Here is a 22,023-nt window from a genome sequence, read left to right as displayed (position 1 = left end):
CTTTTCATGTGACACTGCCGCGTGTTTGTTTTCCTTTTATCGGCACTCACACATTTATATTCACTCTGTGAGAATCGAGAATCTCATTAGAAACCCATTAGGGTCTCGCCGACATTTCTCACCAACACGAACGCATGGTTCGTGGTTGCAAACAATCCCATATTTGATTTTGCCGTGACAACTGCTCGTGTGGTTGCAAACAAATTGAGTAAAAGTGTGAGTGAAATGTGCGTGTGCGTACACGCTCGCAGAAAGCCTAATGGGTTGCAAGGGAACCATGAAAATAAACCATGGATTCGAAATAAAATAGAGGAAAACAACAATTTAGTGCTTTTAACCTTTCTTAATTTCTGTAAGAAAAGTGTTTACCTGTAACACAACAACCAAAATGCTTCAACAAGATCAACTACTAAAAGTTGAACGGCCCTGTCCGGATCCAGACGCAAAGGCGGCTACCGTCGAAACAACTCCCAGCACCTATCAGATGCGACCAACATTGGAACAAACGTTCATGTCTGAGAAAATCAAGCAGATCATTAATACAGTTCTGACCGATACCCTAGGCGGTAAGTTTTATAATTAAGTTGTTAAACAAAAATTTCGCTTTTGGAAGGAAATGATCTAATATAGAGAGGAGGGATAGTGGATCCACATGAATCTTCAGTCCGACAGACTTTTGATTTTGTAGGAAAAACTTACACGGCCGTGGATGCAGCCCGATGGACCAAAACGCTAGCCGACGACATAAGCTTAAAAGTGAAGGATCTGGAGATGAAACGGTACAAGCATGTGGTCCAGGTTGTGCTCGGTCAGCAGCTGGGAGCCGGCTGCAAGTACATTGCCCGCTGCCGGTGGGATGCCGAGTGTGACAATCAAACGTCCGGCGAGTTCAAGAATGCCACTATCTTCTGCATCGTGACCGTTTTTGGGCTGTATTTGTACTGAAGCCGAAAGCGCACTCTATATACTAAGTTTGTCTTGCGTTTATCGCTGTGTGTGATTTTAGATTTAGATTGGCCCTTATTCACTTATGCAATGCATAGAAGAACATCATATAGCTATTAATTGAACAAAAATTTGAGCAGGCTGCATCAGTATATGTTTAGATTATAAAGGCATTAGCTTCGAATAAAGCATCACCAAAAGGGTGTTCGAAAAAAAGATAACAACTATTATGAAATGAAATAATTCATTTTTTTATTGCTTTTGCGGCCACCATAACGGTGCATTGTTTCCTCAAAATGTTTACACGTTGGCATATATTTATCGTACATACTCAATAAAATTACAATAACAAACTATTATAATTATTAACTGTATATGTATTTCATTATCATAGATTGTTCGTAGAACTTATAGAATTTCTTTTCACGATAGTGAAGAACTAGATCATGCACATTTTGATAAAAACTAGCAGTAAATTTTGAGGTGTGTGTGTCTGACAATATGTTTAAACTTGTTAAAACATTAAATTTCAAAATGTCATCGAGTCGAACTTGTAATTAATAATAATTATTGATTCTAGCCCATATAGGTGTATACATGGTGAGTCAATAATGCCTACTAGTACTTATAAATACATACCCTAATCTAGGTGTTTGTCCTCGTATTTCATCACTTCAGCACACCCTAGTAGAACCATGTGCCTTCTGATTTATTAAACATAATCAAATTGATATTTCAATGTAGTATGTCTGTGAGTAGGATTTAATCGTATAAATATAAGAGCAGTAAAATTGATTTATTCTTGTTTGAAGTTGTTATCAGAATCATGAACATCGCTGGAAAATTTATTGGAGAAGATCATCCGGTTTTTATCATAGCAGAAATTGGTCAGAACCATCAAGGTTGCCTGCGGATTGCAAAAGAGATGATTCTGAAAGCAAAGGTAGTTTCTATATGTACATACTTCAATATGCATCATTATTAGCTATATTCCTTTTATCGTAGCAATTAGGCGTTGACTGTGTAAAGTTCCAGAAAAGTGATCTTCAATCCAAATTTACAAAAAAGGCTCTGGAAAAACCGTACGTCGGACCAAACTCTTGGGGTGCAACCTACGGTGAACACAAATCTCACTTGGAATTTACTATCGATGACTATAAAGTATTACAGAACTTTTGTACCGAAATTGATATTCTATTTACTGCCTCGGCAATGGATCCTGTTTCGCTGCAACAGCTTGTAGATCTGAGAGTCCCATTCATAAAAATCGGATCGGGTGATGCAGACAATATTCCACTGCTGAGACAAGCTGCACTCGTCGACATACCTTTGGTAGTTTCAACTGGCATGCAATCGTGGACACAAGTACAGCATATCCATCAAATAATTGGCCATAAGCCGTCAGCGCTCCTTCACTGCGTTTCCGCTTATCCTACGGCTTCGGAGGATGCATGCCTGGGATTGATAACGTTGTACAACCAACACTTTCCCGAACTCATTGTAGGATATTCGGGACATGAGCTCGGGCTGCAAATTACGGTGGCTTCTGTACTTTTGGGAGCTCGCATTATTGAGCGTCATTTTACTCTGGATAAAACATGGAAAGGAACCGATCACAAAGCGTCCCTAGATACAAACGAGCTGGCAAGACTAACCAAATACATACGAACAGTAGAGAACATTGGACGGGCTGAATCAAATCACAAAATACATGAAATTTTGCAACAAGTGTTAAACGAAGAAGATTACAATAGGGAAGAACTGCATGCCGCTCTGAAGCCAGTTACAGTTAATGATAGAAAACTGATGCCCTCGGAACTTCCCTGTCACAGTAAATTAGGGAAATCACTCGTTTTTAGCAACGACGTCGAACCAGAGCACGTCTTGCGGTCTTCTGATATAGCAGTGAAAGTTAGTGAACCACAAGGTCTACAACCGGCGAAATTTGATAAAATCGTAGGAAGAAAAGTGACCCGCAGATTTCGAAAGGATGATCCTATTATGGAGCATGAATTAGCTTCAGGAACTTCAAAGAATTAATCTTTCAAAATAACCCATAAGTAAGGAACTTTTTTTAATGAATGAATATAAGGGAAAGTGTTAAGATGACCATCCTAAGAGGCCACTACCGGCAGCCCTTGTGAAACAGTGAAACTGCTCCAAATACTGTTTATTAATCTCATCTGAACTAGTGTATGCCTTGCCTTTGACATTACTATCAATAAACACTATTTCTTTAAATTCAGCATCTTTGTTCGGATGAACTAAATAAATTCCACTAACTTCTTGTAGCAGATGAACTTTGCAGCAGCTCAGAAACAGGTATGAGCGTCCACGTATAACTGGCTTCGAAGTCTAGAGGGGGGGCCCCAACCCATTTTACAGATTTTATCGTCTCTTCAAAAATTCCCGAAAATATTTAAAACAATTTGCGGAATCCAAATTTAAATCTACTCGGCGTTTTCAAGGGCACATAACTCAACACCGAGGCGCAACAGTCAATTTTATTATTTGAGCTTTGCTGTTTCGCAGCATGCGTGAAATAATAAAAAGGACAGTTGTACCCTTCCGTATCGCGGATCCGTATTCGACGAAACTGTTCAATAAGCAGCTCGAAGTTATTCCCATCCCTTTCATGTCCATTTGTTGACAGAAGAGAAAGAGCAGGACGGGAACAACTTCGAGCTGCTCATTGGATAGCACTTCACGCATAGTCCGACCGTTCCTTATGGGATTTTACTGCGGAGGAACAAGAAGGAGTGATTGACGGCCATATTTCACGCACAGTCTCACGGATAGCAATGAGTTTTTGCCATAAGAGTGAGTAGAGGCATTAACTTCGTATTCGCAAATGCGAGTAAATTTAGTTCTAGATTCAGAGGGACTTGAAGATATTTTAACATGTGGCGAGCAAGCGGTAGCGGCTGTTGACGAGGCGATGGTTGTTGAGAGGCCCGGCGGGAAAATCATTGCTCACACATCTCTAAATCCGATGACCAACCCCGCTCACGAGTTCTAAGAAAGACACCGGACAATTAGCCCATAAACTACCGGACTGGCACCAATCCCGTTTGGGCTGCCTTGTTCTATGCTAGCCACCAGATACTTAATTTTCAGTTTATGATCAGACCTATTTTTTCAGTCTTCTGTTTAAAAGGCACGAAAACCTCTTCCACTATTCGGCGATCTACGCCAGTGATGTCGATGTCATCCGCAAATAACCAAGGAGCATGTGAGACTTGCTGATGATGGTTCCGTTTCTTTGCACATCAGATATTCGAAGTAAATCACATCTGCGTGTTGAGAGTCTTCGAGACGTCTTCGGTTAAGGACAAGTTCTTCAACTACAACTTGATCAACCCGATGATGACATGTGAAGGACGAGTTCTATGAGCGTCTAGACAAGATCTACGGAGAATGACCAAAACACGACGTGAAAATCATCGGTGACGCAAACGCACAGATCGGAAAACGTGGCAGTCCAAACTGTGTTCTACAAACAGATGATGAGTCCGCAAGTTGTATTCCCGGAATATGTCAAGGATTTGTAGGAGTAAACATCTGGTTCGTTGTTGATCGTCCTTTCCCAAAACCGCTTTGATATTCGCTGACAAAGGTCTCCGCAAACGGACGCAATCTGCTAAACATAATTCGGGAGATTACCTTGTAGACGGTATTGAGGAGTGTTTATTTATTCTTCTTATCCATCAACAGGCTTAAAATAGCCCCAATGATGTTGGTAATAATATAAAAGAAAAAAACAGAGATACAAATCAGGTCAGCAAATAAAAGTAAAATGAAATAGAACAGAAATAACAGTCAATAATCTACATTTATCTTCACAGTATTACGGAGACCTGTTAGAAAAGAATGACGAAAACGGTGCCACTCTATTGAAGATCCGTTGTAAGCCACTAAACCCTCCTTGCAGGCCATAATTAGTACGTCGTAAAGGCAACCGAAGCATTACGTTGTTGCGAAGCGTGCGTTGCCGAACGTTAATATCAATTCGCTCCAAGATGGCTTCACAACCAATTCGACTCTGAAGCGTGTCAGCAATCGTCATTGCCCTTGATGTGTCTCTTCTGGTGCGGAGCAGCTCGAGATCTATTAAGGTCACTCCTGACGGAATCCAAGTTCCAAAGTGCTCGCGTTTTCGGGGGCACACCACTCGATTCAGACGCGGCGTACAACTGTCATTTTTGTTGATTTAGCTTTGCTGCGTCGCAGCATGCATGAAATAATAAAATGACAGTTGTGCGTTGCTTCCGTATCGAGTGGTGTGCCCCGAAAACGCGAGCACTTTCAAACTTGGATTCCGTCAGGAGTGACCTTAAACGACATCTGCTCTCGTAGCTCGGCAACTGGAACGAATCCCTCCAAGGAAGTTTTCGAAGCGCGAAACGAAGGAAGCTACGCTGGACGGATTCTACTCTATCAGATCCATTGTTGTAGGCCGGGCTCCAAGCTGCTGCACAATATTCCAGTGTAGAGCAAACGAGGGCACAATACAGGAACTTCAGACAATATATATTTATATAATTTTACGATGTTCTGAAAATAAATCCCAGCGTCTTTGAAGCTTTCTCGACTATATACGACACATGCTGCTTGAATGTTAATTGCGAGTCTAAAATAACTCCCAGATCCTTCACTTGATTCACGCGCCCGTACCGTGCAGGTTGTAGGCGAGCGTGATCGGTTGCCTCTTTCGTGAAAAGGTGATGACGGAACACTTGGTAGGATTCAGTGTCAAGCGATTTAGCAGGCACCAACTGGCGAAGAGATCTAGTTGCTCTTGCAGATAGTAGCAGTCAGCGATTGACTGGATCAAAAGGAACATTTTAAGGTCGTCTGCGTACGATAACCGCGGGCTCTTTATGATCAAGTGCGCATCGTTGAAGTAGAGTAAAAAAAATCAGTGGACCTAGATGACTTCCTTGTGGTATACCGGATGTTGCATAGAAGCAATCAGATCTGAAGTCTCCAATCGCCACCATCAAATGTCTGTCGGACAAATACGATCGAAACCAGCGAAGGTTGCCGCAAATATCGAATCTGTCGAGTTTTGCTATCACGGTGGTCTATCTTATCAAAAGCGGCGGATAGGTCGGTGTAAATGACATCTGTCTGAGCCCGTTCAATCATGCTATCAGTGATAAACGATGTCAGGCACAAAAGGTTGGTGGTCGTTGAACCTCCAGCAGTAAAACCGTGCTGATCTGAGCAGAGGTGTTGTTTGCAATACGAGAGCAATGGTTCCATGATAATCAGCTCGAAGAGCTTCGGCAACGAACTCAGCGAAATTATGCAACGGTAGTTGTTAACGTCACGCTTACTGCCTGTTCAGTGACGAGCTTGACCCCCCAGTCTACATCCCTGGACGACCCTCGTTCTCGTTGCTCCCTGTTTCACTGTCCAGAAGAGTGTTCGACCGTCGCACCATCGTGGCGAATATGGAGGATGAAACGAGAGATCGCCAATCATCGTAGTAGTCAACGCTCATCGATGGTCATCACTGGAGATATGAGGGAGATCTCCTCTCCAACGCTCTGCTAGGCGATCGATATGGAGAACATCGCACGACCCGATGGTATACTTCGACTGCTCTGATCACTCTGATGATCAACGAGCTCTGACCACTCTGATGATCAACGAGTTAGTTGCAATTGGCCTGCAGCCAAGAACGGTTGATCTGGAAACCGTACGCGCGCGATACCTCCAAAATTCACGTGGTTTTAAGAACAAAATTGTTAAAGTAAATACATGTTAGCCAATTAAAATGATTAGTCTTTCGTTTATGTTGAGTGTTTTATTGGAGTGGACTGAAAGTTTATATGTAATGTATCCGTGAACTTGTGAATTGCCCGTTTTCCGAAGACCAGCGACGACGAGAAGAAGGAATTCCGTCGCTGAGCAGATTCCAGCTAAGCAAAGTGGTTTTCGTTCCGCGGTTCGATGTTGGTGTGCTGTAAACGAGCTGTCGAAGAACCCACGAAACAGTACCCCATCATTTTGGTCCTTTCGAGCCGGATCAGTGGACCAAGGATTTCGGTGATTTGGACTGAAGACCACAGGATTTGGCGCCAAGGAATCGCCATCGCGTTGACGGAACAATATCCAGAGATTATCAAAGCAATTCGCGCCATTGCTCAGGTGGAACAATCAAGCTCGCGGTTAATTATCCTCGCGAACAAGAGCACAATCGGACCTTTGTTGCTGCAGTGCGCCAAATTGGTTGGCGATTGGATTGGATTGGATGGCGAGATAAGGGCTCTTGGAACCGTGACTGCGAGTCGGAAGGCAACCCTGAAGCATATACTGACCAGCGAGGGACAAATTTTCCCAGGTAAATAATAAAGTGCAGTATATGTCCTGCCGAGGCGTGGATTACAATCCACTAACACCACCATTTCGTTTTTCTTTGGTTACCCACGACGAGATCAAACGACGAGGTTTTCCCTATTGGACCACACTATTCTGGTAAGGCACGGATTGGCCAGAGGCATCAGTTCACTGGTAACCCGCAGAACTGATCAGGACATCGATTCATCGAAGCTACCGATAGGACCATCAATAGGCGGCTTTTCGGTATATTGTGATTCGGTGAGAGCATACAAGTACCGTTTTGGACCATTAACGGCACTGCGGGGTTTCGGAAGCTTACTCATTCGACATTGGTCCTAAATTTGCATCGCTACGGACTGTAGCATTACGGACGCGTGACAGACTTGAAGCATTCGTTATCCACCATCGCAAGAAAAGAAGGGACGAGGTAGAGGCCGCATTGATTAATGTTTTCCTGGGTGAGTGACATAAGGCAGTATATGTCTGCCGAAGCATTACAGATAATACACCTATTAAATGAGTATAATCCTCTTCGACTCGACTCATCTTCTGCCACGCATTCCCTATACGCATTACGCGTTTCAGCTGTGTTTCCGTTTTGGAATCGCTGTTAATTTGTCCAGGTAAACTTAACAGTATATGGCCTGCCGAGGCCCTCTCTCTGTTGATACTACAATATTGTTTTTTGTACCTCTTCGCCTCACTTCCATCTGCATTGATTGAGACGCTATTGTGAAAGCCCGTTGTAAATTTGATTTTGGATTTTTGGTTGATCGCTGTGCTAGCCAGCTCGCCGGTTGGTTTCTTAAGGTAAGATACCACGGTATATGTCTAGCCGAAGCGTTCACTATCGATACTACACTCGTTGTACCCTCTTTACTAACTTCATACGCTGGTGTAAATTTGGAGCGGCTTTGAGACGAATTGCGATTTGTTCCCATACGCCTGTGCGGTTTAGAAGGCGCGGCTTCCTGTTTCCACAGGTAAAAGCTGGTATATGTCTAGCGAAGCTAGGCCCCACCGCAGAAAACTACATCCTCGCATTTCTTCTCTTATTACAACTCTACAACGAGACACGATGCCGAAAGCCACCACAACGGACAAGAAGTCACCGTCACTGAAGCGGCTCAAAACTCAACTGAAAGACGCACAATCCAGCGTTTTATTGATGGTTTCGAGGACCAAGCCTTGTCCAGTGAAATTGAAGTTCGGCTGGATATGCTCGATGATTTGTATGAGACTTTTAGTGAGACCCGCATCGACATCAAATCTCATGACGATTTCATTTAGGGGGACGAATCGTACGAAGAATTAGTAGAATTCAGCGATCGTCACTACGCCGCAAAATCGTTTTTAATGGAGAAGCTCAAGCAACGTCAGGAACCATTGGATCAATCTCTCCGTCCGGAGAATACAACGATTCAAGGCGAGTTCGTCGACCATGTGCGTTTACTGCAAATTTGCAGACATTTACGAGGGATGTGGATGACTGGCTCAGTTTTCGAGATTTGTTTACATCTCTGATTAATTGGAGGAAGGATCTCCCAGAGATAGAAAAGCTGCATTATTTGAAAGGGTGTTTGCAGGGTGAGCCAAAAACTCTCATCGACCCTCTTCAAATCACGAAGGCAAACTACCAGGTGGCATGGGACTTGCTATTAAGGCGATACAATAATAGCAAACAGTTAAAGAAACGCCAGATTCAATCTCTTTTCAAACTGCCAACTTTGACGAAGGAATCCGCCGCCGAATTGCACACTCTCGTTGAGGGCTTCGAGAGAGTCGTGCAGACTTTGGACCAAATAGTGCAACCGGCCGATTATAAGGATTTGCTTCTAGTGAACATACTATCGGTACGCCTCGATTCAGTAACTCGCCGAGGCTGGAAGGAATACTCAGCTAACAAGGAACAGGATTCTGTGAAGGACATGCTAGAGTTTCTTCAGCGACGCACTCACGTTCTCGAATCATTGCCAACACGGTCGATCGAAACTAGGGGTGCCAGTCAACAACAGCAGAAGCCAAGACCAGCAGTGCTCAAGACTAGTTACAATACGGCGCAAACATCAGAGGGACGTTGTGCAGCATGCTCTGGTATTCATTTGCTACATTTGTGTTCAGTGTTTCAAAAGTTGACGATCTCGGACAGAGAATCTTTGTTATAGACGAGTTCAGTGGCGTAGCCACGGGGGTGGTTTTGGGCATAAAACCCCCCCCAGAACAAACATTTTTAGAAGAAATTTTTTTTTCGAAGAAAAAAATTGTTCAGAAAACCCCCCCCCAGACCAATTTTCTGGCTACGCCACTGGACGAGTTCATTGTGCAGAAACTGTCTCAAGGCTGGGCATTTAGCTAAGGATTGCCAATCGAAGTTTTCCTGTAAAAATTGCAGAAAACGACACCATACTCTACTCTGTTTAAAGTCTGGAAAGGACAATGCGAAAGTCTCTGTGTCAACCAAACGAGACAATGCTTCTCGAACAGATTATCAAGCTACAGTAGGTTCGAACTCAAGTCAGACCAAGGAAACATCTGAAACAGTGGTCTTTAGTGCAGCTTAGGAGTTCACGACACAAGTGTTATTAGTAACAGCTGTTATTGTTGTGGAGGATGATAGCGGGAATCGGTTGCCAGCGCGTGCTCTGCTGGACTCGGGCTCGGAGAGCAACTTTATCTCTGAACGTTTAAGTCAGCGACTTCGGGTAGCGAGAAGCAAGGTGGATATCTCAATTTCCGGTATCGGTCAATCAGCGTCAAGAGTGAAGCAGCAAATTCTGGCAAAGGTTTGCTCTAGAATCTCTGAATTTTCAAAGAAAATGCGGTTCCTAGTTCTCCCGAAGGTTACGGTCAACCTACCATCGTCGCCCATAAACACAACTGGATGGACCATTCCAGATGGCGTAATTTTGGCAGATAAGACGTTCGCAATGTCCAAGGGCGTGGATATGGTGCTTGGAATAGAACATTTTTCGATTTTTTCGAGAGCGGTCAGAGGTCTCTCTGGGAAATCATCTGCCAACCCTGAACAAATCTGTTTTCGGTTGGGTAGTTTGCGGTGGTTGCGCCAACATGAAGTCATCTCCTCTTATTAGTTGCAACGCGTCAGCACGAGAAGGGCTGGACGCTTTAGTCGCTCGATTTTGGTCCTGTGAAGAGGTTGATATGCCAGCTAGCAGTTACTCGCCGGAGGAAGCAAAATGCGAAGCTCTATTCGTACGAACAGTTCATCGTGAGGCAGATGGACGATATTCGGTTACGCTACCAAAAATAGAAGACGGCATATCACGACATATCATGGCATATCACGATATCGCTGTTAGACGACTCCTCGGCACAGAACGAAGGTTGGCAAGGGACTCCAACCTCCGAACACAATACAGCGCGTTCATGAAGGAGTATGAACAGCTAGGACATATGCGCAAGACTGATGATCCGGATTCGGTCAAACGGTGTTACTTGGACCCCTAACCTGAGAGAAATGAAAAACACGCGCAGTCTTTAAGGTGGTTAACTACAGAATGATTTTATTCAATGATCAATAATATGACATTAGTTGTGTTGTCTTGACGATAATGCACGCTGATTACAAAGTGGTTATAGATTATTCCCAACACTTGCCACATCACCCAGTGATCAAGGAGGATAGCACCACCACCAAGGTACGTGTGGTGTTCGACGCGAGTTGCAAAACATCATCAGGCATTTCACTGAACGATGTTCTGCTGTGTGGATCAATAATACAGCAGGATTTGCGATCACTGATCTTTCGATGTCGAGTAAAGCAAATTATGTTGGTAACAGAAAAAATGTTTTGTCAGATTGGAGTCTGCCCGGAGGACAGGGCATTACAATCTGTTCTCTGGCGTCCGACAACTGCTGCAGATATTTCAACGTTCGAACTCAACACTGTTACGTACGGAACCAAACCGGCTCCATTCTTGGCTACACGAACGTTGAAGCAGCTGGTAATTGACGAGAAGGAACGCTTTCCATTTGCGGCAAAAGTTGTCTGCGAAGACGTCTACATGGACGATGTAATCACCGGAACGGACGATGTGGACTCAGCTATTGAACTGCGAAATCAGATGGACAACATGATGTCCAGTTGTGGATTTCGGCTTAGGAAATGGGCATGCAACCGTGCGGAGGTTTTGCAGGATGTTTCGGAGGACAATTTAGCAATTCCAAGCGCTTGTGGAATCAGCTGGATCGAGACCCTTCAGTGAAGACACTTGGATTGATCTGGTCACCATCAACAGACGAGTTTATGCTGAAGTTAAATGTTACTCAGACGGATCCTGGAGAACAATTAACCAAGCGGAATGTTCTATCGAAGATTGCGTCAATTTTCGATCCACATGGGTGGTTTGGTGCTACAATAACAACAGCAAAAGTGATTATGCAGCAGTTATGGACACTCCCAGGCAACGACGGAAAACCGGTAGATTAGGACCAGAAAATACCATCGATGGTGGGTGAGAGTTGGAGAAAATTTGAGGAGCAGTTGCCAGTTCTCAGTTCGCAAGATGTGTCGTTGTTTCCAATGCAACATCCGTTGAATTGCACTTCTTTGCGGACGCATCCAATAAGGCATACGGCGGATGTGCTTATATTCGAAGCCAAAACGCAACGGGAGAAGTAATGTTTCGCCTTCTTAGCTCAAAGTCACGAGTGGCTCCAATGAAAATACAGACGATACCGAGATTAGAGCTCTGTGGAGCGCTTCTAGTCACTCAGTTGTTCAAGGTTCTGCGGGAAGCGCTAAACATTTTAGCAGATGCATATTTTTGGTCCGATTCCACATGCGTACTGTGCTGGCTCGGATCGATTCCGTCGACGTGGAACGTGTTTGTAGCGAACAGAGTATCAAAAATTCAAGCCATTACTGAAGGGTTCCGATGGCAACATGTTCCTGGAATCCAAAACCCAGCTGATCTTGTATCAAGAGGAATTCTACCGCAGGACATCGTTGACAATCGATTCTGGTGGACGGGACCGAATTGGCTGGAGTTAGGTCCAGAACACTGGCCGAATGCTGTGAATGTTCAACCCGACGAGAAGGTAAATACGGAGCGTCGTCGTGTGGTGATAGCAAATACGTCTTCTGCTGTACAGGAATTCAACGAACTTTATTTCTATAAATTCTCGTCATACTCGGACCTGGTCCGTCGTACCGCCATTTGGTTGCGACTGATGAAGCTGCTTCGCACTCGTCGTGAAGATCGTACTTCTGGTTACCTCACCACTGCTGAACTAAAGGAGGCAGAAAACATCTTAATTCGCCGAGTTCAAAAGGAAGCTTTTGCTGATGAGTTGAAAGCGTTATCTGCAAAGAAAATGATACCTTCAAAATCACCATTGCGTTGGTTCAACCCATATTTAGACGAGGATGAAATACTTCGTGTCGGGGGACGGTTGAAACAATCGGACGAGTCTGAAGACACCAAACACCCTGCAGTTCTACAGGCACGCCATCAGTTCACCCGTTTAGTTCTGCTCCACTACCATTTGCGTTTGTTGCACGCTGGACCACAGCTTTTGCTGAGCACTGTTCGTCTTCGTTTTTGGCCTTCAGGGGGAAGGAATGTGGCGAGACACATCGTTCATCAGTGCCAAAGATGTTTCCGGGCTAAACCACATCCTGTCCAGCAATTCATGGGAGATTTACCCGCAGCCCGGCTCAAGGTAGCCCGTCCTTTTTCAAAAACTGACATAGATTACTTTGGACCTGTATACGTACGGCCAGCACCAAGGCGAGTAGCAGTAAAGGCATACGTTTGCCTTTTCGTGTGTCTATGCACCAAGGCAGTTCACCTCGAGCTCGTTACTGACCTATCAACGGAATGGTTTATTCAGGCACTAATACGATTCGTATCATGCAGAGGTCCTATTACTGAGCTCTGGTCCGACAATGGGACCAATTTTGTTGGGGCTCGCAACAAATTGCGAGAGCTCTTTATTTTGCTGCGAGCCAAGAATCACCAAGAGAAAATTACCACGGAATGCGTCAACCAGGATATTCGTTGGATTTTCAGCCCTCCAAGTGGGCCACATTTTGGAGGGTTATGGGAGGCGGCTGTACGCTCTGCAAAACACCATATTCTGCGTGTTATAGGGAACGAACCCGTGTCCATTGAGAATATGAATACGCTGCTCGTTCAGGTTCAGAAGACCGGTGGAGGATTTATCCGATGGACCTGTAAAACGTCTAAACCATTATCAACAGCTTCAACAAAAACAACAAACAACAACTATTTTGGAACCGGTGGAGGCGGGAATACCTGTGTCAACTGCAAGGCCGTACTAAACGCTGGCGTTCACCGGTACAAATTGAAGTTGGTAAATTGATAGTAGTTGTCGACGATAATTTCCCAAGCAACCAGAAGTTCGGATAAGAAGGGCTATTTTGGCTTAATCAGCTCTCATTTTAAGTAATTTTTTGTATGTAACGGAACTTTAAGTGAACTTTAAAGTTCCGTTAAGGATGCTTGGAACTTGATGTGAACCATAGTGAACCAATTAGTTCGGTTAAGAGTGAATTTAAGTAAAATCTGAACTTCTGGTTGCTTGGGTTGCCTCCAATGCGCTGGAAACTTGCGAGAATTATTGACGTTCACCCCGGCAATGATGGAGTGGTACGTGTAGTTACACTCAGGGTCTGTCTCATTTGGAGAATTAAACTTAAAAGTGACAGTTCGAAAATTAAAAAATCACCCCGTTATAAGAATGGCTGGTGCTACCCAGCAATTCCAATAGGACATCGATGGAAAATGATTCGATATCTGTCAAAAGTAATCTTGCTCTGCGAGCAGGGTTATTTGATAATTATTGAAATGTCACTTTTAAGTTTAATTTCAGTTTAATTATCCAATTGAGACAGACCCTCAAAACTGCTACCAAAACAATCAAGCGTCTGGTCGAGAAAATCTGTTTGCTGCCACTCAACGATCTTGAAGAGCAAACAACAACAAGCGAACAATAGTTACTCCGCAAACCTTCTTTCCCATCCTTGTCGAAGAGGATAATTCTTTTATTTTCAGAAATGCTGCTATTTCTGGGTGGGTGAGGATGTTCAGTGATGAGCTTGACCCCCCAGACTACATCCCTGGACGACCCTCGTTCTCGTTGCTCCCTGTTTCACTGTCCAGAAGAGTGTTCGACCGTCGCACCATCGTTGCGAATATGGAGGATGAAACGAGAGATCGCCAATCATCGTAGTAGTCAACGCTCATCGACGGTCATCACTGGAGATATGAGGGAGATCTCCTCTCCAACGCTCTGCTAGGCGATCGCTGTGGAGAACATCGCACGACCCGATGGTATACTTCGACTGCCCTGATCACTCTGATGATCAACGAGCTCTGACCACTCTGATGATCAACGAGTTAGTTGCAATTGGCCTGCAGCCCAGAACGGTTGGTCTGGAAACCGTACGCGCGCGATACCTCCAAAATTCACGTAGTTTTAAGAACAAAATTTGTTAAAGTAAATACATGTTAGCCAATTAAAGTGATTAGTCTTTCGTTTATGTTGAGTGTTTTATTGGAGTGGACTGAAGGTTTATATGTAATGTATCCGTGAACTTGTGAATTGCCCGTTTTCCGAAGACCAGCGACGACGAGAAGAAGGAATTCCGTCGCTGAGCAGATTCAGCTTAGCAAAGTGGTTTTCGTTCCGTGGTTCGATGTTGGTGTGCTGTAAACGAGCTGTCGAAGAACCCACGAAACAGTACCCCATCACTGCCTTTTTTGTGTACAGGAAACATGTTGGCGTGTTTCCAGCAGGATTGAAATGCGCCACTGGATAAAGACGAACGAAACAAGCGCTGAAGCGGTACTAATAAGCAGGAGATATGTTTCTTCAAAAACGATGCTGCAATCCCATCCGAACCGGGACTGTTCGATGATTTCAGTTGAGATGCAGCCTTGGAAATTGCATCCGCATCCACATCGAATGTATCAAGCGTTTGTCCAACCAATGGCACGATCCTAGCAGCGAGGGTGGCTTGGTTATCACTTACAGTTTCATTGTTAAATACGCTGGATGATTTTTCTGCGAATAGACGTCACGTTTCTTGGGTGGAAGTGGCTTTTTCGTCATTCAGGTGCATCGGGGACGGAAACCCCGACTCCTTTCGCTGTTCATTGACATATTCCCAAAAACATTTTGTAAACTTACGCAGGGCAGCTCGTTTAGTTGATTTCAGTTTGCGCAATGAAGTCGTTTGCCAGGGACAATCGGTTTTCCCATCTCTCACAGTCTTTGGAACATGTCGATCAATAACGTAAGTACAAATATTTGCGAATGTTCGCGCCGCAGTTTTGACGTCCTCTTGTTCCAAAATACTGTCCCAATCTAATGAAGACAATAACTCATCGATACTTCGATTATCGGCTCTTGAGAAATTGTTTGAAACAGTTACTTCTGAAGCATTGAAATCATGCACCGCATTATGAGCGATCGTCACAAGCAATGGGGGTGATGAGCAACCGATTTTACCAGAGGAGCAGGAGCTTGAACTACGGACGGAGCATGATCTTGATCACTGGCAAAACATAGGTCCAAAATACGGTTGTTTTCATTGACGAATTAATTTGTAATAAAGTGGCGGAACTGTAGCTGTCGAGTAGAGTCTCCGCACCAGCGTGGAAAGTGCTATGTTAAGTGTCCGGGAATAAAAAACCGGTAGGTGAAGATTTCCAAGAGATTTGCGGCATATTGGAGTCCCCTAGCACGATAATTTCGTCGATTGTGCTTGCCGATTTGATAATTGAAAAAATTGATTGACAATGAGCATTAACGTACTCAACGTCCCCGGGTTCGACCAGGAGGAATATACAGCGCGCACAGAAAAAGATTAGAGTAGAGTGGGGCAAGAGTACGCACTTAGTTTTCAATCGATCATGTGGCCCTTATGAAGCAAGCTTCTGCATATCAAATCAGTGTCGATGATTCATATACTCTTCCTTTATGTTACCCAGTGGAAAAAATATTGAAATTATTGAGATTCGTTTTAGTAGAACCCTTATTGCAAGACAAGTGAAAACGCACTCTTACCCCACCGGTGGGGTAAAAGTGCGCATCGGGTGGGGTAAGAGTACGCATTTATCCAATCATGTGCTTTAAGTATATATTAACACAAATAAGAGTTAATAACATTTAATTGATGTTTAATGAGCATATATTAGGGAATGTTTAAATATTACGTAACTCTTAAAGGGGGAGGGGGTCCTAAAAATGTACACTTTCATACGAAAAACCATTGTTTTTTATATATACAAAAAACTACAGAGGTAAAAATATGTATCAGGTTTCACGTGGCGTATACAAAGGCATTTTCCTTAAAGAAAGTCCACCAATCACGTAACGTAAAATTTGGCTATTTCATCACCCCTCCCCCGCTATCTTACACTATTTGTATGAATCCTCTAAAAAATATATGGATCGTCACACATCTCACAACCCCTCCCAGCTAAACGTTGCGTAATTCATGAATGTTTCTTTTGATTAAATGTAATTATCATTTAGATGAAATTGTGTTTTCGTACTATGTTTAGGTGTACAACAAGTCCTAATACAATTTCATTATTTCGCTTCAGTGCTTTGTTCGCTAAGTCCTTTCTAACACCGAATTACTTCAACTTATTCTAAAAACTTGTGATAATTACAAATTCTGTCCCTTTTTTCTTAGTTGTGGATCTTTACGCTTTGGAAGAAGTCTTATTTCGGCCGGAGATACGGGTTTGACATCATAACTTGAAGATTCATATGCGTACTCTTGCCCCACCGGTTCCTGCGTACTTTTACCCCACAGTCCCAAAAATTATTCAAATAATGGTTTTGAATTCTTGGAAAACCAACCGGATTGGTGTTCTGTACCATAAAGTACTCTATACAATAGGTTATCGAAATGGTATAATGTTCACCTGATTGAACGTACATATGGTAATGAAATACTAGTTGCGGAAATCCAATTATTTTTAGCAAAATGACCAAAAAGTTATCTAACTCCATATCTCCCTTGTTGTTTATTCAAATCGTTTACAATTACACATGATAATAGTTGGCCAGAATACCTGTCAAACTGATGCAGTGCTGCTAGTTTATCTTTTTTTATTACTTAAAAAAATCGAAAACGTACTCTTACCCCATGCGCACTCTTGCCCCACTCTACTCTACGGTCACCAAGCTGGATTGTCATCCAAATCTGCTCAAGACTCGCTCATGCGGTTTTCGCAGCGATTCGCGCATTCAAGCCGGTTTTTGCAGCAACCAGGGTTTGCAGAAATCGCTCTCAATCAGGGATTGAATCCTAAAGAGAAAGAGCAAGTCTCTCACTTATCATCTCTGTATACATGTACGATATGTAGCATACCGCGAGAAACTTTTTTCGCAAGCTGTCATGATAGAGAACTGATTCGGGATGTTATACCCCATGATAAATTTCTTTTAGAAAGTTCCAAATGTGGGGAGCACTGGCTCTGATGCTGCATTTCAACTTGTTCTATACAGCTGTGCAGTAACCAACACGTAAGGAGCGAAAACAAAGCGAGAATCACCATTTTTCTGTTGGGGCTGCCTATCCGATTCTGTTTTTTCGCACTTGTATACTGCCGTCATACGCATATTTGTCCCATGTTTGCTGGGATTTCCTATATACATGGGACAGTTATGCGTATAACGGCAGTATACAAGTTTGATAAATTTGTTATCATGGCTAGTTATGATTCGGAACAGTTTTTGCCTCTCTTTTATCGTTGTTCGTTATCTATTGAGAGCGATTTCTGCAAACCCTGCTCTCAACATATACAAATTAGACAACGCACAGAATATTCACACAGCCCCAGTGGAGAATTGTGACAACCAGTTCAAATAAATCAGAAGGCCGTTCTTTTCTCGTTCTAAGAGTAACCCACATGGCTATTGAAAGATTGTATCAACATAAGGTTGATATCAATTGTTTCTTTATTGAAACAATATACAATAAAATAAGGTCCGTAATCTTTGTAACACTTGTTTGACAAAAACAGTAAAACTAACCGTGAGGTTAGCTTTAGAAAAATGCTTTCAACTAAATATAGTTAGGATGCACTGTCCATTCCACATTCACTCAAAAAAGTGTAGGTACCGCAAAAATAGATTAACATAATTGTGTATTCATCCACTCTGCTCTATTTAGGGTCAAAAAGCGACAGGATTTCCTAATGACCAGTCAGTACAGTGTTTCCGACTCGTTCCTCACGCACTCTTACACAATTTGAACCGAATGGAAAGACTTTACCTTCGATAAAAACGAAGGAAAATACACGCGACTCAAACAAAAATACTTACTCGATTTCGCTATCTCACACAGCCAACTTATCACATTGCGGCATAGTCGAGCTGGATGTAGATTTGTCGAACTCCAATTGCTTCGAAGATCATCCGCGTGTGCTGAACAACATAGCGAGGATCCACGTTTTTGGACACCTCCAGCTTAATGGCTCCCACGTAAACCTCACTGCATAGGGTCCAGAAGTGTGGTTCCTGCACGCTATAGACTCCAGCGAGGCCCGTTACCTTCTGGTAGCATTGTGGCAACATGCGATCCAACGCCACCGGTTGACGTTGCATCAGCACCATCACTGATTCTTTAATCAACGACAAAGTACTCAAGCCGATTGTTAGCGCTATAAATATGCTGCAGATTGGATCCGCTCGCATCCAACCAAACAACTGCATCAGGACTGCCGAAATAATGACTCCCACAGAACCCAGTGTATCGGCCAATATGTGCAAAAAGACTCCCCGCATAATCTGCGAATTGTTCGACGCGATTTGTTGCTCCATATTGATGGACGCTGCCCCATGACTATGTCCGTGATGATCATCTTCCCCATGGCTGTGTCCATGCCCGTGATTATTAGCTAACAGGTGATGTGTATCGTTATGACCCCCATGGGAGTGTCCATGTCCGCCACCTCCGTGGCTATGGCCATGGCCTCCATGGCTGTGTCCATGACCACCATGCTGGAATGCATAAATACCGACCAGATTGACCAGCAATCCTAGGACCGAAACCACAAACAAACGCTCGTGCTTAACCTCCGGGGGCTCAATCGCTCGCTCCACCGCTTCAGACATGATGAAAAATGCAATAAATAGTAGAAACAAACTGTTCACGAATCCGGCCAGCACTTCCGCTCGAACATAACCGTACGAGTATTTGTCAGTTGCCTTCCACTTGGTGATGACCGATGCAGCCAACCCTGCTAACAGTCCCGTGCAGTCGAAGAACATGTGAAATGAATCAGATATCAGACCTAAGTGGGAGAAAGTAGAAGTTGCATTAGTGAATATGAATAAAAACATAAATTGCGCAGAAAAAGGTGAAGGTAGATGTTTTTTTAACCGACTTTTTGGTATGCTCCCAAAATACCACAAAATTTTATTAGGTAATTCGTCAGGATTTTCTTCCTTCAGTCAGTTTTATTAAAAGTTCCTGTAGAAACCTTCACCGATAACGATTAATGTGGTTGGGTTTGAACCCTGGCCCGGTCTAAAGAATAATACCGTGATATAGTGAAAGCACCTAATTCTGAACAATTTTTGATAGCTTATGCCCCATGCACGAGTAAATAACATTAAGCAAGTTTGAACATTATATTTTTCAGATGTTATAGTTTTGTTTCATAGAATTTTACTAAAAGAGGGCAAAATAAGAAGTCACGGAATATTACTACAGGTGCGAATGAAAAAAAAGTAATCCGATGTAGAAACCTTGTACATAGTCAATTATTGAGGAAGTACTAAAATGAACACTAAACTGCGATGCAGTAATATTTCTGAGCGGAATATGATCTCAATATTAAATAGAAAAACTTTTCATAAGTATATAAGTTGTCTGATATGCTCTACTTTGACTAATTATTCAGAAGCATCTTTCCGCCCGCCCAGTCATTCGTTTTACACATTAAGCCAAACTGGTTTGCGTCTGTCTAATAACAAGAACAGCTCCCATGGTTAATCAACCAACCATTTTTCTAACTACGCGCTTTTACCTCTTTTAACCAAATCATGAATCACTCACCTAAGCTATTGGTCCATATTCCGTACATCAGCTCGACGAAAGCAAAACTCAAATTGAGCAGCAAAAACAGAAACAGGTTCCTCGAATTTCTGTCCGAGAATATCAACCGGGTCAAGCTGTTAAGCTTTTCCCGCACCTTGTACGTGAAGCCGCGGGAGTCTTTGTGAGTGAGTGGAAGCATCTTGAATTGCAATTTCTTCTCCTTGATAAATTCCGGCACTGGGGGATGAATGAAAAGCCTTCCAATTGTGCGGTTTTCGCTTCCAACCTTGAAAGATAGAGCACAGCCGACGTGTTATCAGCAGATTCAAATTGCTAGTACCTAGTATTGCCTCAAGATAGATAAACAGTAATTACAAACATAATTAGGTGCTTGCGGTCATCGTCACATAAAGCTTCGATGCCGATTATTGCATACGTGTTCAAGATCCACCCAACATTCATGTCAGAATTAAACAAAAACAAAAATATTCCACGTATTACCTGAAATCCGGATATTATTACTTTTATCCACTCAAGCAGCTATATAAATTCCATGTCTGGAACTTAAGTGCTAGAAACTAATGAACGATTCCATTATCAAGATAAGAGAATGAAATTTCCTGAAAATGTATTTTTCGGCAAACTCTCGATGTTGATTCGTTGTCAAATGCCGAGGATCGATTGACAACTAATTTGACGTCAGGTACGCGTCAAAGTTTGCGTTTCTTAAATAAAAACGGCCCATAGACCAGTGCATGATGACGTAGGTTGACAGTTCACAGAGCTTGTTTACAGGGACTTAGTCTCTGGAGCAGCTTCCGGAAAAACTTTTTTGCGATTAATTGAGAATATTAATGTCTGCTGTGGTGGATTTATGGTAGGAATCAAAGCATATCACTAGAATATTCGGATCAAAATGATTTTGAACGAAAATTACGGAATTTTATTTCCAGCTGATCGATTTTAATTCTAACACCCTGTAAACAAGCTCTGTGAACTGTCAAATAATTGAGGTTAAGTCAAGATCTTGCATTGGTCTATATCTTGCCGATGCGGCCCATTTTTGCCGGAGCAGCCAAACAGGCCGCATTTAAATATTGTCGGCGTAGCACGTTAAGGCTCCGTCAGACGTTGCAAGCAAATCACTCGTGCGAGCGAATGATTTCTGAGAGCACTCGCAATTGCAGTCACACGTAGTAGTTTTTTACTTTAAGCAAATGACAGATTTACTCTCATGCAAATATAAACAAAAACGAAAAACTTGTTTTTCGGCCACAAAATCTAATTTCATTCCTATTTTTGCAGTGCAACTCTGCCACCTGAAAACGTTATCACTTTTGCGAGCGAAAAATTTGCTAGTGCTGCACTAGCAAGCGCAATTTCGTTTCTGCGAGTTGAAAATTTTTAACGCTTAGCAGTCACACATTGCAAGCGAGCGTTTGCTTACGAATTGTAATTTGTTTGCATGCAATCACTTTCAGTGTAGTCAGACAGGCAAATTTTTGACAGTTGTCACTTTCTGCGAGCAAAATGCTCTTTGCGAGTGATTTGCTTGCAACGTCTGACGGCACCTTTAGAACTGGGATCCTATCGACACAGTTGTTTCATAAGGGCCAATGTCGCAAACGTAAACAATGCCTTTTCCTGCAAATTCCTCAACAACTAGGACCGCTACCAGT

At 43.0% G+C, this 22,023-nt stretch overlaps 4 protein-coding genes across 7 annotated transcripts; 3 read left to right on the top strand and 1 right to left on the bottom strand.

Annotated features, from left to right (window-relative positions):
* The first annotated feature begins 190 nt into the window (after positions 1 to 190).
* On the top strand, positions 191 to 1,173 carry LOC134225436 (dynein light chain Tctex-type protein 2B-like). 2 transcript variants are annotated; one of them, XM_062705518.1, is made up of 2 exons: positions 191 to 566; positions 644 to 1,173. In XM_062705518.1, exons 1-2 carry the CDS (start codon positions 389 to 391, stop codon positions 943 to 945), a joined length of 480 nt encoding a protein of 159 aa, XP_062561502.1. In that variant the 5' UTR covers positions 191 to 388; the 3' UTR covers positions 946 to 1,173. The 2 variants fall into 2 exon arrangements, with proteins under 2 accessions (XP_062561502.1, XP_062561503.1); XM_062705519.1 differs by having other exon boundaries at positions 204 to 566; positions 689 to 1,173.
* A 112-nt stretch (positions 1,174 to 1,285) lies between these two features.
* LOC134225435 (zinc transporter 7) lies at positions 1,286 to 21,039 on the bottom strand. Of its 3 annotated transcripts, none has more exons than XM_062705516.1 (4): positions 20,846 to 21,039; positions 20,363 to 20,630; positions 18,625 to 19,595; positions 1,286 to 1,876 (listed from the first exon to the last, which is right to left on the bottom strand). In XM_062705516.1, exons 2-3 carry the CDS (start codon positions 20,541 to 20,543, stop codon positions 18,655 to 18,657), a joined length of 1,122 nt encoding a protein of 373 aa, XP_062561500.1. In that variant the 5' UTR covers positions 20,544 to 20,630; positions 20,846 to 21,039; the 3' UTR covers positions 1,286 to 1,876; positions 18,625 to 18,654. The 3 variants fall into 3 exon arrangements, with proteins under 3 accessions (XP_062561500.1, XP_062561499.1, XP_062561498.1); XM_062705515.1 differs by having other exon boundaries at positions 1,286 to 1,852; XM_062705514.1 differs by lacking the exon at positions 1,286 to 1,876 and having other exon boundaries at positions 18,217 to 19,595.
* Positions 1,406 to 3,190, top strand: LOC134225434 (sialic acid synthase). The gene is made up of 4 exons (XM_062705513.1): positions 1,406 to 1,545; positions 1,624 to 1,696; positions 1,758 to 1,888; positions 1,951 to 3,190. The coding sequence occupies exons 3-4, from the start codon at positions 1,772 to 1,774 to the stop codon at positions 2,983 to 2,985; spliced, it is 1,152 nt and encodes a 383-aa protein (XP_062561497.1). The 5' UTR covers positions 1,406 to 1,545; positions 1,624 to 1,696; positions 1,758 to 1,771; the 3' UTR covers positions 2,986 to 3,190.
* Positions 11,935 to 13,641, top strand: LOC134221844 (uncharacterized). The gene has a single exon (XM_062701018.1). It carries the CDS (start codon positions 11,935 to 11,937, stop codon positions 13,639 to 13,641), a length of 1,707 nt encoding a protein of 568 aa, XP_062557002.1.
* Positions 21,040 to 22,023: the final 984 nt, after the last annotated feature.

The sequence above is a fragment of the Armigeres subalbatus genome, chromosome 3, assembly GCF_024139115.2.
Source record: "Armigeres subalbatus isolate Guangzhou_Male chromosome 3, GZ_Asu_2, whole genome shotgun sequence".
NCBI lineage: Eukaryota > Metazoa > Arthropoda > Insecta > Diptera > Culicidae > Armigeres > Armigeres subalbatus.
The sequence above is the reverse complement of the archived record's forward strand: the minus strand, read 5'-3'. Positions and strand labels throughout refer to the sequence as shown.

Bases quoted from the DNA above. Each gene is read 5' to 3' on its own strand.
- LOC134225436 (XM_062705518.1), top strand. From the start codon at position 389: ATGCTTCAACAAGATCAACTACTAAAAGTTGAACGGCCCTGTCCGGAT. The intron at 567-643 runs GTAAGTTTTATA...GAGGAGGGATAG, and splicing joins TCTGACCGATACCCTAGGCG to TGGATCCACATGAATCTTCA.
- LOC134225435 (XM_062705516.1), bottom strand. From the start codon at position 20,543: ATGCTTCCACTCACTCACAAAGACTCCCGCGGCTTCACGTACAAGGTG. The intron at 19,596-20,362 runs GTGAGTGATTCA...TCTCCCACTTAG, and splicing joins AATATGGACCAATAGCTTAG to GTCTGATATCTGATTCATTT.
- LOC134225434 (XM_062705513.1), top strand. From the start codon at position 1,772: ATGAACATCGCTGGAAAATTTATTGGAGAAGATCATCCGGTTTTTATC. The intron at 1,889-1,950 runs GTAGTTTCTATA...CTTTTATCGTAG, and splicing joins AGATGATTCTGAAAGCAAAG to CAATTAGGCGTTGACTGTGT.
- LOC134221844 (XM_062701018.1), top strand. From the start codon at position 11,935: ATGTTTCGCCTTCTTAGCTCAAAGTCACGAGTGGCTCCAATGAAAATA.